The sequence below is a fragment of the Lynx canadensis genome, chromosome A3 (genome assembly GCF_007474595.2).
Source record: "Lynx canadensis isolate LIC74 chromosome A3, mLynCan4.pri.v2, whole genome shotgun sequence".
NCBI classification, from domain to species: Eukaryota; Metazoa; Chordata; class Mammalia; order Carnivora; family Felidae; genus Lynx; species Lynx canadensis.
Window position 1 is genome coordinate 29,775,351 of NC_044305.1, and position 15,705 is coordinate 29,791,055.

The window sequence follows — 15,705 nt, forward strand, 5'->3', positions numbered from 1 at the left end:
GAATAAACATTAAAAATATAAAAAAAATTTTTTAAAGTAGGATATTGAGTAGCAGATAACCAAATACCTAATCCAGTAAACTCCTTTTTTTTTTTTTTTTTAAAGTGTATTTATTTTGAGAGAGACAGAGACAGCACAAGCAAGGGAGGGGTAAAAGGGAGGGAGAATTCCAAGCAGGCTCTGCACCATCAGCATAGAGCCCATTGTGGGGCTTGAACTTGTGCAACTGTGAAATCATGACCTGAGCCAGATGCTTAATGGACTGAGCCACCCAGGTGCCCCCAGGAAACTTTAAAACAGATTCACAGAAACAGTAAGACTGACCCCCTGTTCTGCCCCATAGAAACCATGTGGGTGAGATTCTGAGAGTTCTCACAGTCCCAAATCTGAAAGAAGCAAACTGAATGAGTATCATTGTTGTTTCACCCTCTTAATTAAAGAGTCAGAGAAATTAGAAATTGTTGCTGAGGAGGATTGGGTGAAAAGAGGGAAAATCAATTGAATGGCTGACTCTCTCTGTCCAGAAGTCAAGGCTTCTTTTAATTTGGGATATGCATTGACCACTGGGGTAGGAGACTTAAAATCTCAGAGGAGAGCAGAGTCTGGGTAATTTATTCTAATAGACTGCATACTCCTCCATCTGAGCCCCAGCATGTCCTCAGACTTCAGAAAAGTGGATAGAAGATGAAATACCAGCTCTCACAATAAAGCTAGGATGGAAGGATAACTTGTCTTAGGTATTCCAGAAAAAGAAGAAATCACCCACACTTTATAAATGTCTGGAGGGCAATGTCTAATCACCAGCAAGATGAAAGAAATGATGTTGTAGCTAACACATCATATTCTATGATGGAAAAATAAAGAGGAAGAAAACAGCTTGTAAATGCTGTCAACTATCATAGAGGAAAAATAAGGAGATTCCTTCCAGCTGCTGCATGCTGCACGTCAACTTAATGAGGATTTGAATTCAGAAAAACAAACTGAGAGACAGGAAAAAAACAATGAGATGAAATGGGAGATTACACATTTAAGGAAATGTAAATAAATTATATACAGCAAAAACTAGAAAGAAAATTGAATTACTGACAGCTTTATAGACATTCCAGCGAATACAGGTTGAAATAATTAGAAAAGCAAAGACACATGGAAGACAGGAGATCCAATATAAAGATAATGGCTGTCGCTGAAGAAAAGAACCTAACAAATAGGACAAACGGATTGAAATAGAACAAGAGGTTTCAGGAAAATTGTGTAGCTGTTCAACAAGACCTGATTTGATCAAGTTATTGAACTTTTCGGATAAAGGACAAATTATAGGATGGAAAGCCTCTCAGGTAGTTCTGTGCCTCCTCTGGCTGGGCTCATGTTCAGCCTCCACAGAGCCTTTGCCATGGTCTTCGGATGGTCAGACACTGTGATTGGAATACCAGGACCCTGTGGGTGGTGGAGCCTGTGGCCTGTGCTGTGATTGTCATTGTGATAGCAGCCATCAAGGAGAGGTTTGTGAGAGAGATGGCTGCAGTTCTGAAAGACACCTGCTTCTGAATTCCTGAAGTTTGTCTTTGCTTATCTGTGTGTCCAGGTCTTAGAACTAGTTGTTCAATATTCTGTTATCTTGAACTGAGCTCCCAGAAGAATTTATTTAGTGCTTGGAATTTCTTATGTTTTATTGCATCAATATTGTTCTTGCCTTGCGTTTGCTTTTCTGGGTTGTGAAAAGAGTCACAGCCTGTTATGTAAGAACTTTGGCTTGTTCATCTGTGCCAGGTTATTGGGACCTGCCAGTACCTTAGTGTCTCTGACAGGCTCTTGAGCTGACTCATTGACTATGAGGAACAAAATGCATAAGATACAGATTGAGCACCCTCTGTGTCATTTGAAAGAGAAGTAGATTAAATCATCTAGGGGTTTGGGCGCTCTCTGTTTCTTTCCTCTTTCAAGCTTACAGACAGAACATTAGGTATATTAGTATTTTTAGAAGCCATGCCAGTCCTGAGGAAAGACCTCTCACAACCAGAACTCCATAAAAGTATTATAGTGGTATGCAGTCCATTTTGTAAAGACATTACCCTGGATGGATTTTAGTTATTTCTACCTAAGTAAAATATAATAGTGTGACTTTAAAAAAGAATAGAGAGAGAAAGGAGGAGAGAGAGGGAGAAGGAGAGAGAATGAGAATGAGGCTTCCAAACAGGAGAGCAAGCCACATGAAAGGGGGAAAAATCAGACTAGCCTTGGGCTTCTCCATAGCAACATTCACTGCAGTATTTTTCAAGGGAGCAGCATCTGCAAAGTTCTAAAGGCAAGAAAGGATGGCCCAAGATATTATACCCAGCCAAGATGTCATTCAGCTGTAAAGCTAGCAAGCAGGTATTCTTTTTTTTTTTTTTTCTTTTATGTTTTATTTATTTTTGAGAGAGAGACAGAGTGTGAGCAGGGGAGGGGCAGAGAGAATGAGACACAGAATTGGAAGCAGGCTTCAGGCTCTGAGCTGTCAGCACAGAGCCCAATATGGGGCTCAAACCCATGAACAGTGTGATCATGACCTGAAGCAAAGTTGGACACCCAACCTTGACTGAGCCACCCAGCTGTCCCCCAAGCAGGTATTCTTAAACATGAGAGAATTTAGGGAAAGGAGCACATATGAGCTCCACTAGAAAAAAAACCACTCAGCAGCAAAATTAGGAATTAAAGACTCAAGGAGAAGTTGTGGTAAGAGGACGGTGAGGAGATTGCTTCAGCTAAAATACAGATCCAGTGCTAAAGAACTATGGTATCACAGTTACAGAATGGAGTGTGACTGTTACAAACTGGGACAGTGTAAAAATTACATAACAAAAATTGGGAGAAAAAATGGGAGGAAATGTGAGTGCTAAGGTTTTCAACTTTCAAAGCAGGAAGTTAATGGATTCTGTCCAAAATTAACCTAATTTTGTATGTAACTTAAAAACTAAAGTGAATCCAACCTCTAAATAATTTTTCATGTATTTTTAAAAATGTGGAATATTTAAAAAACACATAAAGTAATAACTGGTATTAATATATTATTCAGTAAATGTCCCCATTTTGTTTTAGATCATGTATAAAATAAGACAAAAGGAAAGGTTTAGAAAAGAATAATGAATACTAATGCATACACCACCTAGGTTAGGAAATAAGGCATTCCTAACATAATTAAAGATCCCCACATGTTCCACCCCATCTCAGAGATGATCAGTATCCTGATGTTGTATCATTTGTTCACATACACGTCTTTATACTTTTGATAGATATGAACATATATTATGATTAATAAGTTTTCTATTTTTAGTCATTATAGAAACAGTATTCTGTAGTTTGATTTTTTAGCTTAGGATTGTTTTGACATTTATGTTTAGAATGTGTTGTTTGAGTGTATTTATTTTTCACTCTATAATTTTATTATATAGACATAATCCTTTTTCTATTGGTGGACATTTATTTGTTTCCTTTTTTTGCTACTTTGTTGATAAAACTTTCTTCTTTTTTCTTGTTTACATAATAACTTTTCATAATAAAAAAAACTTGGATTATTCAGGGAAACATAGAAAATAAACATTTATTTAAAGTAGAACAATAGCATTAGTTTCTTTTTGACTTCTTTTTTCTATTAAATTATATATAAATTGACACTATTTAAAGTATCAACTGTAGCATGATCCCCTTTGTATAAATATATATTGTCAGTGTATTTTTCTATATATATGCATCAAAAATGTCTGGAATGATGTTTACTTAGTGTTTGTATTTTAAATGATTTTTTTTTTCAACGTTTATTTTTTATTTTGGGGACAGAGAGAGACAGAGCATGAACGGGGGAGGGGCAGAGAGAGAGGGAGACACAGAATCGGAAACAGGCTCCAGGCTCCGAGCCATCAGCCCAGAGCCCGACGCGGGGCTCGAACTCCCGGACCGCGAGATCGTGACCTGGCTGAAGTCGGACGCTTAACCGACTGCGCCACCCAGGCGCCCCTGTATTTTAAAAGTCTTTAAATGAATCCATAAGTGTAATTGAAATGTTAAATGATAATCCAGCTTCCTTGAAAATACGACTTTAAAAAAAATCAATTAGATAAAGTAAAGGAAAAGTCGGGAGTTTTCTTTTACTTAATTACCATTCCTTTTTCAGTACCTGTCTTCAATTTCACATGATTAAATGAAAGAGAAGTTATGGCAGTAAATGTCCCTTGAGTATCATGCAACTTGCAAGTAATTTAGACTGTGTGTAGAGAGGTTTTCAGGAAGCATTAGAAACTTCCAGTAGATTTTTTTCCTCGTCTTAGGGCTGTGCAGCCCAGCCTTGCTTCCCAAGCTCTGATATGCCCCCATGGACCCAGATGTTAGGTTTGTTTGTTTGTAGAGGTGCCTTCTTGTATGCATGGCACATTTAATTAGCGTCTCCAAACTGTATTATATCACAAATAAAAAAGTATAAGATACTCTGTTTTGTCATTTGGGTGAAAATATGATGTTTGTTTTGTAGGTATGACCTTGCTTCTAGGGAGTGGCTTGCCCTGAACCGTTCTGTGAACAATGTGGTTGTTAGATATGGCCATTCTTTAGCATTATACAAGGTAAAATGTCTCCACTCTGTACTAAGCTAGAAACTCAAGTCTTCCACACTTACTTTTTATTGTATTATGTGATTGAAAAGCTATGTAATGTTGGGTTTTTGTCTCTAATCTTTTTTATTGTGGTAAAATACACATAACATGAAATTTACCATCTTAACCACTTTTAAGTGTACAGTTCAATGGTATAAAATACATGCCTAATGTGCAACTATCACCACCATCCATCTCTGTAACTCTTTTCATCTTGTAAAACTGCAACTCTATGCCTACTAAATAGTAACTTCCCATCCCACCCCCACCCCCACCCCCAGCCCCTGGCAACCACCATTCTACTCTCTGTCTCTATAATTTTGACGTCAGTGTTGGTTTTTAGTTGGGGGAAAACTTACCATTCGTGGGATATGGGGAGCTATTTAATTGGCTAGGTTGTAAGTGGAAATTAAAGTTGAAACCAATTTAACCTGAGAGATTTTAATGGACTCAAATTATACTGGGGTATTATGATTATAGTACTAAATGGTGAGAAATTTATACTGTATAAATTAGCTTTTATGTTCATTAGCAAGTTTAGCCAAGAATAGCCACCTTGCAATATAACTGAATAATCACTTTCATTTCCTTGTTTTTGTGGTTTATGGTAGGATAAGGGAACTTTTCAACTTTATCTTCCCAACACATTTTATACCGTTAGAGATCTTGTATGAGGAAGTCCAAGAACAGTGGGTTACAGAATATGATTTGTTTCATTTTATCTTGTTCCTTTCTCCGATCTTTTCCTAATAAGTCACTGAAAAGTGTATTTCACTAGCACTTTTTAAGCTAAGAATAATATTGAGGTTTTGAACTTCTCCTTTTCCTTCTCAGATTTGATCCTTTTGATGTGTTTTAGAATTTTGTTTACATTTTTTCCCCTAGGATAAAATTTACATGTACGGAGGAAAAATTGATTCGACAGGGAATGTGACCAATGAGTTGAGAGTGTTCCATATTCATAACGAATCATGGGTGTTGTTGACCCCTAAAGCCAAAGAGCAGTATGCAGTGGTCGGGCACTCAGCACACATTGTCACATTGAAAACTGGCCGAGTGGTCATGCTGGTCATCTTTGGTCATTGCCCTCTCTATGGATATATAAGCAATGTACAGGAATATGACTTGGGTAGGTGTACTTTTTCTAGTGATTCTTTTAAAACCTTTATCTGTATTGTTTTGACTGTTCAACAAGAGTCCACCTAACTTTGACCCAGTACTTTATCTTGAAATGCAGTGAATGTTGCTATATTACTATTGAAATTCAGATCCTTGCTGCGCTAAGTAGTATATATTTGTTACTGTCAGTTTGGCGAGGAGCCAAAGATGGCACTAAATACTTTAGGTGTTGGAAATAAAGTAAATAAGTAAAAGTGATTTGGAACTACAAGTATTCTGACAAAAAAAAAAAAAAAAAAATTAGACCACCCTTTAGAGATTGGGTTAATGGACTGTGATTTCCCCTTAATGTGTAATCTTTCCATTGGTTAAATTTTATTATATCTGCTGTTTTGGTGCAGGAGTACTGCCCATAATTGATAGTTTGAGAAAGTAGGCCCATAAAGTACATCTGGGTATTGGTCACTGAAGGTCACGGGGTATTAAGTGTTCAACTGAGGGGAATCTGAGTCTTTTAAATGTAATGTAATTATTTTCCTGCATGCTATATTAGACCATCAGATCATTTAACAGGTTGATGTTTGGCCACCTGGTTTTGTTATAAGTTTTAGATGGCTTTCCTTTAAAAATTAAAAGGTAAAAGAAATTTATATGTATCAAGTCTCCTGAAATCTCTCATTGTAAACTAATTGGTCATTTAAAGTATTAGGGGAGGAGGAGCCTGCAACATTTGCCTTTAACTGTTTTCCCCTTCCAGCTAAGAACACATGGAGTATATTACATACCCAGGGTGCCCTTGTCCAAGGGGGCTATGGCCACAGCAGTGTCTATGACTACAGGACCAGGGCCCTGTACGTACATGGCGGCTACAAGGCTTTCAGCGCCAATAAATACCGGCTCGCAGATGACCTCTACAGATACGATGTGGACACCCAGATGTGGTGGGTGCTTTTTCTTGAGCTTTTACTCTAAGGTGTGAATTCTGGCAATTGTCCGGAAGATATTGTGTTATATTTTTGTTTTCAGGCCTAGCAGATAATTCTCTTCAGCACTGTAGATAGGAAAGTTGGGAAAGAAGCAGAAGGTAATAGTGTAGCTAGTTTATTCTGTTGCATTGTTCTATAATTTTGTAGTAGATTGATTAGAAGATGCTTAGTATTTTTTGACTGGTTTTTCAATTTTCATACGCTCAGTACCACTGTAAAATTTTAGCTCTTCAGAATCCTGAGGAGTCAGTTGTTCTACAAAGCTGAGCTTATGCACATTGTTGTAATTAAGTAGAATCTATCCATTTTTTAACCTTTTCTTGATGACCAAAGTGTCATCATTGGGGTTAGTTACTGGCGTCATTGCATGAAATCATCAAACAGAGGTGGTCTCAGGAACTAAATTAGAGCAGTACTCCCTCTCCTATAAATTGAACTATATAAAGTATGCTAATTTTAATAAATGTAAAGCAGATTTGAATGATGAAATAATGTGATTATATAAAGCATGGTTTCTCTTCTTTTTGTATTTCCTTACATATTTGAGACCATGCTATGGATACCAGTTTACATTCTGTCAGTCATTAAAATGTCTGTCATTTTAGTGGCTGTGTAAATACTCTGTCGTGTGGGTGTACTGAGCTTGAACAGTTGGAAGTTCTGGTGTCTAGTTTTTGTCTTATTAATAAGGCATTATACATAAGCTTTTGCCTGTATTTTATGTGATTTCTACCCAGAAACTGGAATTATAAGGTCATAAGTTATGATCATTTTTAAGACTCTTAATGTGCTTTGTCAAAATTCTCATAGACCTTTAAGGTTTTACATGTTTATTTATTGTTGAGAAAGTTACTTATATATAGGGAAAAATCTAGAAGTATTTGCACATTTGGTTCTAAAGTTAAGAAATTGGTTGTGTTTGCATTAGCAAATAGATGATAAATATCCTGAAAAACTAACCTTGTATTTATTATTTTTAAATAAACTCAAAAGGACCATTCTTAAGGACAGCCGATTTTTCCGTTACTTGCACACAGCTGTGATAGTGAGTGGAACCATGCTGGTGTTTGGAGGAAACACACACAATGACACATCCATGAGCCATGGCGCCAAATGCTTCTCTTCAGATTTCATGGCTTACGACATTGGTAAGTTTCCCAAAGCCATTTTAGTTTTGAAGAATCTTCTTTTGTCTATAAGCAGCATTTTGTTTGTGTATGTATGTCTGTATGTTTATTTTTGAGAGAGAGAGCATGAGTGGGGGAAGGGAAGAGAGAGAGAGGGAGACAGAGAATCTGAGCCAGGTTTCACCTGTTAGTGCAGAGACCAATGTGGGGCTTTGACCCATGAACCACAAGATCATGACCTGAGCGGAAGTCGGATGCTCAACTGACTGAGCCACCCAGGTGCCCTATAAATAACAACATTTTAGAAGAAACTGAAAATATTGGTAGTTGAAAATGGTCAGGCCATTTGAAAGAGGTCCAAATGGTTTATTCTAAAATTTTTAAAAAATATTTATTTATTTTTGAGAGAGAGAGAACACATGAGAGGTGGGGGTGGGGAGCAGAGAGAGAGGGGGACAGAGGATCTAAAGCGAGCCCCACATGGGGCTCACGCTCACAAGTGCAAGATCATGACCAGAACCAAAGCTGGATGCTTTACTGACTGAGCCACCCAGCCACCCCCCAAATGGTATTTTTTATATTCATATGACAAATATTGCACATCTATTAAAAAGTATTACTTCTATATTAAGTTCTTGTTTATATTTTTATTTAAATTTTTGATATTTTTCTATATTGAGTTCTATTAAGTGAAGTCACTCCCATCAATTGGTTGAATGTTAATTTTTGAGGATGGGTTGGGGTGAGCAGCCTCTGTGTTACAAATGAATGACTTATTTAATAGTGTTACGTAGTTGTTACCACCAGCATTGTGTTAAGTTGGTTTAACCAATAGCTTTATCTCATTCCCTAAAAATTGGTTTTACACATTCTTGATGTAATACTTTTTGACATGGAACTTTATAAAAAATTTTGGTGTGGTAATATACTTGACCAGAAGAGGGCAGTATGTGTTCATGCAAAACAAATACCAGAAGTTCTCTTGTATCATCAGATGTTCTTTTTTAACAGACATATATGTGCCAGCCACTAAGCTCGGAGATTGTAAGATGAGTAAATTACAGTGCTGGGACTCATAGTAGGGGAGGCAGAGAACAGACGATATAATTGCAATTCAGGGTGTTGCTTGCTCTTAGAAGAATACATGAAAGCATCTTTGGGCATTCTTTAACTCAAGAGAGTAAGGATTATGGTCAGGGAAATTCTTGAGGTCAGATCCAAATTCTTTGGACCTTGAGGTCAGGTCCAAATTCTTGAGGATGGTCCATCCAGGCTGGGTCCCCAGGAAGTCAGCTAGGTGAAGTTAGGCAGCACTTGTACCCTATTGCTGGGTATCTGATGTGCCCATGGTAGAAGGTGCTTTTTACCAAGGCTGGAAGTAGAAGTAGAGGGACTGGGTTGGGAGGAAGGGAATAATTGGGTTTAGGTGCATGTTCAGCTGGAGATGACTGTGGGACTGATCCATACAGAGGTCAGTGGGAAGCCTTAGGCAGGGGCAAGCCTCTAGGGAGCATGTGTCATCAGGGATGAGCAGACAGCCAGAGGATGGATGGATAAAGAAGTTTGAAGGAGAGTGGAGACTGTGAAAACATGTCAGAGAAGCAGGAGGAAAGTGAGGCAAGATTGGTGACCTGTGAGGGAGCGGTTAACAATGGCTGCAGAGGAATTAAGTAAAACAAGGACTCTAGGTCCTGTTGGATTTGACAACAAAAGATGTCCTTTGTTAGCCTGTAGTCAGGGAGGAGGAGTAATCCAGATAGCAGCGATGTAAGGTCAGATGTACACCGTGAATGTTAAGTGTTTTAGTGAAAAAAGACAAGAGAAAAAAACCCAACCCACTTCTCTGTGAAGGGAAGAAAAGGCTTACATAAGTTGAGTGCCTCCTTGGGCACATTTAAATGCTGTGGTGAAAGCCAGGTGGAACAAGAGAAAGCAGTTCCCGCCATCCTGTGGTTTTAGGGAGGGAAGCAAGGTGGGTGGGCAGGAAGCTATGAGAGTTGGTGGCCTCTGTTCTCTGTGTGAAGAAGACCACAGAGTCTAGGCTGGGGAGAAGGAAGTGAAAGCTGTTATTGTCAGAGTTGAATAAAGGTCTGGATCAAGTGGAAGAACCTTTGCTTAGTGAGTATGAATGTCTGAGTGTCTCTGAGAGGGAGTGTGAGTAAGGTTGGCAGCGTTCTGCAGCACCACTTGGATTAAGGTACAGAAGGGAAGTTGCTGACATGCAACAAAACAGAAAAATTGGTAGGTCTAGGGAACCTAGAAAAGGACTTAAAAAAAAAAATTTTTTTTTTAACGTTTATTTATTTTTGAGACAGAGAGAGACAGAGCATGAACGGGGGAGGGGCAGAGAGAGAGGGAGACACAGAATCGGAAACAGGCTCCAGGCTCTGAGCCATCAGCCCAGAGCCCGACACGGGGCTTAAACTCACGGACCGCGAGATCATGACCTGAGCTGAAGTCGGACGCTTAACCGACTGAGCCACCCAGGCGCCCCAAGGACTTTTTAAAAAAACTAGGTGAAGTTTGAACTGGAAAATAATTATGGAACCCACATATTTTACTTACATAAATTTTGAAAAATGTCAAATTGAGAAACACTCTAGTGGGTAAAAGTGATAGGCAACAGAGTGAGTGATGTGAGTGTCAAGGATGTTACATGCATTCGTGAATTAGAATTGCCATATTGTCCTGCCTCCCATGCCCTGTTGTTCTGCTGCTGCTGTATTTTATCTCCGAAATAATGGTGTGATTAAGAAAAACTGAGAGATACGTTTTATGAGTTGTGCTTGTTGCAGTCTTCTTCCCAAAGAAGATGCGAGTTCCTAACTGATTATGAATAGCAATTCCTTCTGAAATGTGTTTTTCTTGCTCCTAGCTTGTGACCGCTGGTCAGTGCTTCCCAGACCTGATCTTCATCATGACGTCAACAGATTTGGCCACTCGGCAGTCTTACACAACAGGTAATTAATTGGAGAAGAAGCATTTGCTCCTTTTCTCTTGTGTTTAAAATGAAAGTGAGGTTATACATGAGATAGTGGAGTTGGGCTTACATATTATTTGCAGGATGCCCTCAGCCCATTAGTTTTTCACGGAATTTTGTACATACAGATTTCCTGATTTATATTTAAAATATCTGGTGTGGGGAAATTCAAATCAAAACCACATTGAGGTACCACCTCACACTGGTCAGAGTGGCTAAAATGAACAACTCAGGAGACAACAGATGCTGGCGAGGATGTGGAGAAACGGGAACCCTCTTGTACTGTTGGTGGGAATGCAAACTGGTGCAGCCGCTCTGGAAAACAGTATGGAGGTTCCTCAAAAAATTAAAAATAGAACTACCCTACGACCCAGCAATAGCACTACTAGGAATTTATCCAAGGGATACAGGAGTGCTGATTCATAGGGGCACATGCACCCCAATGTTTATAGCAGCGCTATCAACAATAGCCAAATTATGGAAAGATCCCAAATGTCCATCAACTGACGAACGGATAAAGAAGATGTGGTTTATATATACAAAAGAATACTGCTTGGCAATGAGAAAGGATGCAGTCCTGCCATTTGCAACAACGTGGATGGAACTGGAGGGTATTATGCTAAGTGAAATAAGTCAGGCAGAGAAAGACAGATATCATATGTTTTCACTCATGTGGAACTTGAGAAACATAACAGAAGACTGTGGGGGAAGGGAAGTGGAAAAAATAGTTTCAAACAGAGAGGGAGGCAAACCATAAGAGGCTCTTACATACAGAGAAGAAACTGAGGGTTGATGGTGGGGGAGGTGCGGGGGAGAGGGGAAAATGGGTGATGGGCATTGAGGAGGACACTTGTTGGGATGAGCACTGGGTGTTGTAAGTGATGAATTACGGGAATCTACCCCCCAAAACCAAGAGCACACTGTATACACTGTTATGTTAACTAACCTGACAATAAATTATATTAAAAAAATTTTTTTTAAAGAGGAAAAAAATAAAATAAAATATCTGATGTCGATTTGAATTCCTTGTGATGCCAAGTTTGTTGGTGTGGTTTTGTTGGCATGCAGGGGTATGCTACGTTTGGTGCTGTCTCATGGGACAGCGAGAGTTATGCTCAGTTGCTGTCTTCCGCCCTCTGCTGTTCGCTGTTGTCTGCACCACTTGGGTTGTCAGGTCTCTCACAGTTGTATCTGAGTGGTAAAGAGACATTTCAATGGCGGGCGAGGTAGAGGAATAGAGATGGGAAGACTGCGAAACTTCATATAGATCAATCTGTAGTGTTTGGATAATCTGAAGTCTGTACTCCATTTCCTTGCATCGCTCAAAAATGCCTGGCCCGAGCTAACAGAGTTCTTCGTGAATCTGCCCCTGGAGAAGGAGGATCCAGAATGGCCACTCTGCCTGTTGCTTACTTTGTGCTTTGAAGATTTTTGATTTCCTAAACAGCCTAATCATGTTCTTAACTTTTCCCATTTTGTTTCAGCTGTTATGAGTGTTGTCTGTTTTACCTTCTAAAATTCTGAGCCTTATCAATCCTGGAACTATTCAAATGCTATAACGCCAACATTATGTTAGGATTTCCTTGACTTTCAAAATTTCTGTTGTTACGATGCAAGATGAGATGAAGACCTGTGATTAGGAAAAATGAGCCAGCAACATGTCTTGAGGATGTCGTGAGGGAAGAATCGACAGAATTCAGACACTTAGATATTGGGAAAAGGTGACATCTTTTTAAAGTAATAACTTAGCTGAAATTTAGTGATAAATATGGTTTTCCTATGAGAACATTTGATGGTATAGACTGACAACTTTACTAATTCGAAGTGTCATCTTAAATTGTAAGCTTGTACTTTATCAGTGTAGGAAAACCCTGAAGTTTTCTAGTGTATGCCTCCTGATGCTTTCATCTGAAAAGCCGCAGGGCCATTTTGTCGTCCTCTTGCCTACGGGTGTCTGGGCCTCTGCTTTATTCATCTTCGTGCCCCTGGTTCTCCTGGCACAGGATTTGACACATAATAGGCATTTGCTAAATCGTGACAGCTGTTAGTACAGTGATGGTAACTAGCAGATAAATGGATCTTCTATTAAAACATTCTTTGGTTTTATACAAACTCAGAGAAGTTGATAGTTTACCATACGATAGAATTTAACCACGAATCAGAATTAGGAACGGCTTGCCTGGGTTATAATAAGGTTTTCATTTTTATGTAATTCCAGTGGTATGTTTGGGCCTGTATGTGAATAATCTGTGCATGTGGGGCAGGGTTGGGGGAGGGCAGCTGATGACGAGAGAGGCCACGGCTAGTTTAATCTTGTGAAAGAAAGAATTTACTCAAAGAGAAACTTGGATTCATATCATTTCTTCATATCCCGTATTCCAAGTGGTGGTTTTTCTTAACTGATGAGCAGCGTTGGGTGAGCTGTGCCTTGTTGTTTTTGTGGGTTTTGTGAGGGAGGTGGGAAGAAGAGCTGGTTCTGAGGCACCGAGGCTGCGTAGATGCCGCTGCACCTTTCTCCGGCTCCAGGCCTTTTTGAAGGGCTCTGCGTACCTCCCATAGCCAACGTGTGACCAGATGGATTCAGAGTTGCTGAAAACACCAGCTGCACCAGGAGGGGGATGGAGCTTATTTGGTTGAAGCAGCAGATTGACTAGTTGAATCCAGACTGCTTAATGCGATACTAATCCAATAATGAGATTAAAAATGAAATGTGAGGCTCATTTTTGGTAATTGAAATGTGTCAATTTTTAAATATAATATTTGGCAAATACATAAGAGAGCCACAAAATCTTTATGCTTTAGTAAACTAGTCTTGTGTTAATTTGAAGGAAATTGAGGCAAGTGAGAGTAAATTACTTGACACGTCATTGTGGGTTAGTTCTAAACTTCCTGGCACGTTGTAGGATCTTGGAGTTGGAAGAGTTCTGGAAGTTACCTGCTCGAAACTTCCACTTAATGCAGGCATCCCGTTTAAACATGTCCAGGGATGGAAAACTCACCTAACAAGGAAACTCCTTCCTTTTCTGCAGACGCCAGTTATTAGCGGGTTCTCCTTTATATTACCTGGAATCGACTTCTATCTTCTGTCTTCTGTCTTCTGCTGATTGATCTTGTTTCTGTTCTTCAGATTTTTGCAGGAGATTATTATATTTAAGGATAGTGCTGTGTCTCCTGTCTATACAGTCCCCAACCTAACTCTTTCTTCAGGTTCTGATCTGGCACAGTGGATGGCAGGATTGAGGATGTACCGGCACACATCACACAAGAGAGATACCATGTATGTGACAGATATGGCCCAGTATACTTTGTGATACGGACTGCATCATTTGCTGGCATTGGCCTTCCATGATAGCATTTAAGAACTTTCCCTGGAGCTGTTACACAACTGCTTTTATTTTGAATAGGTGTGATTCTGCATATATGGCCTGTTAAACAGCTTTATTCTGTGTTAATCACACAGAATAGGTGTGATTCTGCATATATGGCCTGTTACGTATATCAACAACAGGAGCTGATATACACAACAAATTGAATATACTAAAAGTCTATAGTTTGATAAATTTTGACATAAGTATACACTTGTAAAATCATCACCACAATCAAGATAACATATCCATCACCCACAAACATCCTTGTTCAAAAATGTCCCCCGTCTTTATTCATGAGGGATAGTGCTCCATCGTTTTATGTTTTTTTATGACATATTTGTTTGATTAATACTGGACAGAATAAATTGAGAGGTATTCTTTCCCCCTTTATTTTCTGGAAGAGTTCATAAAGGATTGGTATTACTACTTTACATGTTTGATGTTTGGTAGAATTCATCAGGGACTTGGTAGAATTCATCTGGGCCTGGGCTTTTCTTCGTGGGAAGGTTTTTAATTGGTAATCCAGTCTCTTTACTTGTGGTACGTTTATCTATTCAGATTTTCTATTTTTTGTTAAGCAGTTTCTTTAGCTTTTTTTTTTCTTTTAATTGTGATAAAATTTTCGTAACGTAAGATTTACCATCTTACCCAGTTTTAAGCGTATGGTTTAGTGGCACTAGGTGTGTTCGTATTGTGTGTAACCATCACTGCCATTCATCTCCTGAACTTTTTCATCATGCACAATTGAAACTCTCTCCCCATTAAACAGTAACTCCTCATTCTGCTCTGCCCCCTGTCTTTGGCAACCAGCATTCTCCTTTCTGTCTCTGTGAATTTAACTCCTCTGGGTACCTTTAGTTGGAATCATACAGTGTTTGTATTGTTGTGGCTAGTTTATTTCACTTAGCAGAATATCATCAGGGTTCATTCATCCATGCTGTACATGTGTCAGAATTTCTTTCCTTTTTAAGGCTGAATAATAAATATTCCCTTGTGCATATATTCCACATTCTGTTTATCAGTAGACACTTGGTTTGCTTCCAACTTTGCCTGTTGCAAATAATGCTGCTGTAAACATGGATGTACAAATACGTATTTGAGTCGTAGCTTTCAGTTATTTTTTTTTAATTTATTTTTTTAAATTTACATCCAAGTTAGTTAGCATATAGTGCAACAATGATTTCAGGAGTAGATTCCTTAGTGCCCCTTATCCATTTAGCCCACCCCCCGTCCCACAACCCCTCCAGTAACCCTCTGTTTGTTCTCCATATTTAAGAGTCTCTTACGTTTTATCCCCCTCCCTGTTCTTACATGATTTTTCCTTTCCTTCCCTTATGTTCATCTGTTTTGTATCTTAAAGTCCTCGTATGAGTGAAGTCATATGATATTTGTCTTTCTCTAATTCCGCTTAGCATTATACCCTCTAGTTCCATCCACGTAGTTGCAAATGGCAAGATTTCGTTCTTTTTGGTTGCCGAGTAATACTCCATTGTATGTATATAC

At 38.9% G+C, this 15,705-nt stretch overlaps 1 protein-coding gene across 5 annotated transcripts in view; it reads left to right on the top strand.

Annotated features, from left to right (window-relative positions):
• Positions 1-15,705, top strand: part of ATRN (attractin) — a 160,731-nt gene that overhangs the window by 59,027 nt on the left and 85,999 nt on the right. For all 5 annotated transcript variants that reach the window (XM_030309976.1, XM_030309977.1, XM_030309978.1 and 2 more), the window contains exons 7-11: positions 4,502-4,592; positions 5,508-5,751; positions 6,499-6,682; positions 7,721-7,875; positions 10,730-10,814. In XM_030309976.1, the coding sequence (XP_030165836.1) occupies positions 4,502-4,592; positions 5,508-5,751; positions 6,499-6,682; positions 7,721-7,875; positions 10,730-10,814 (759 nt within the window). The remainder of the gene's footprint in view (positions 1-4,501; positions 4,593-5,507; positions 5,752-6,498; positions 6,683-7,720; positions 7,876-10,729; positions 10,815-15,705) is intronic.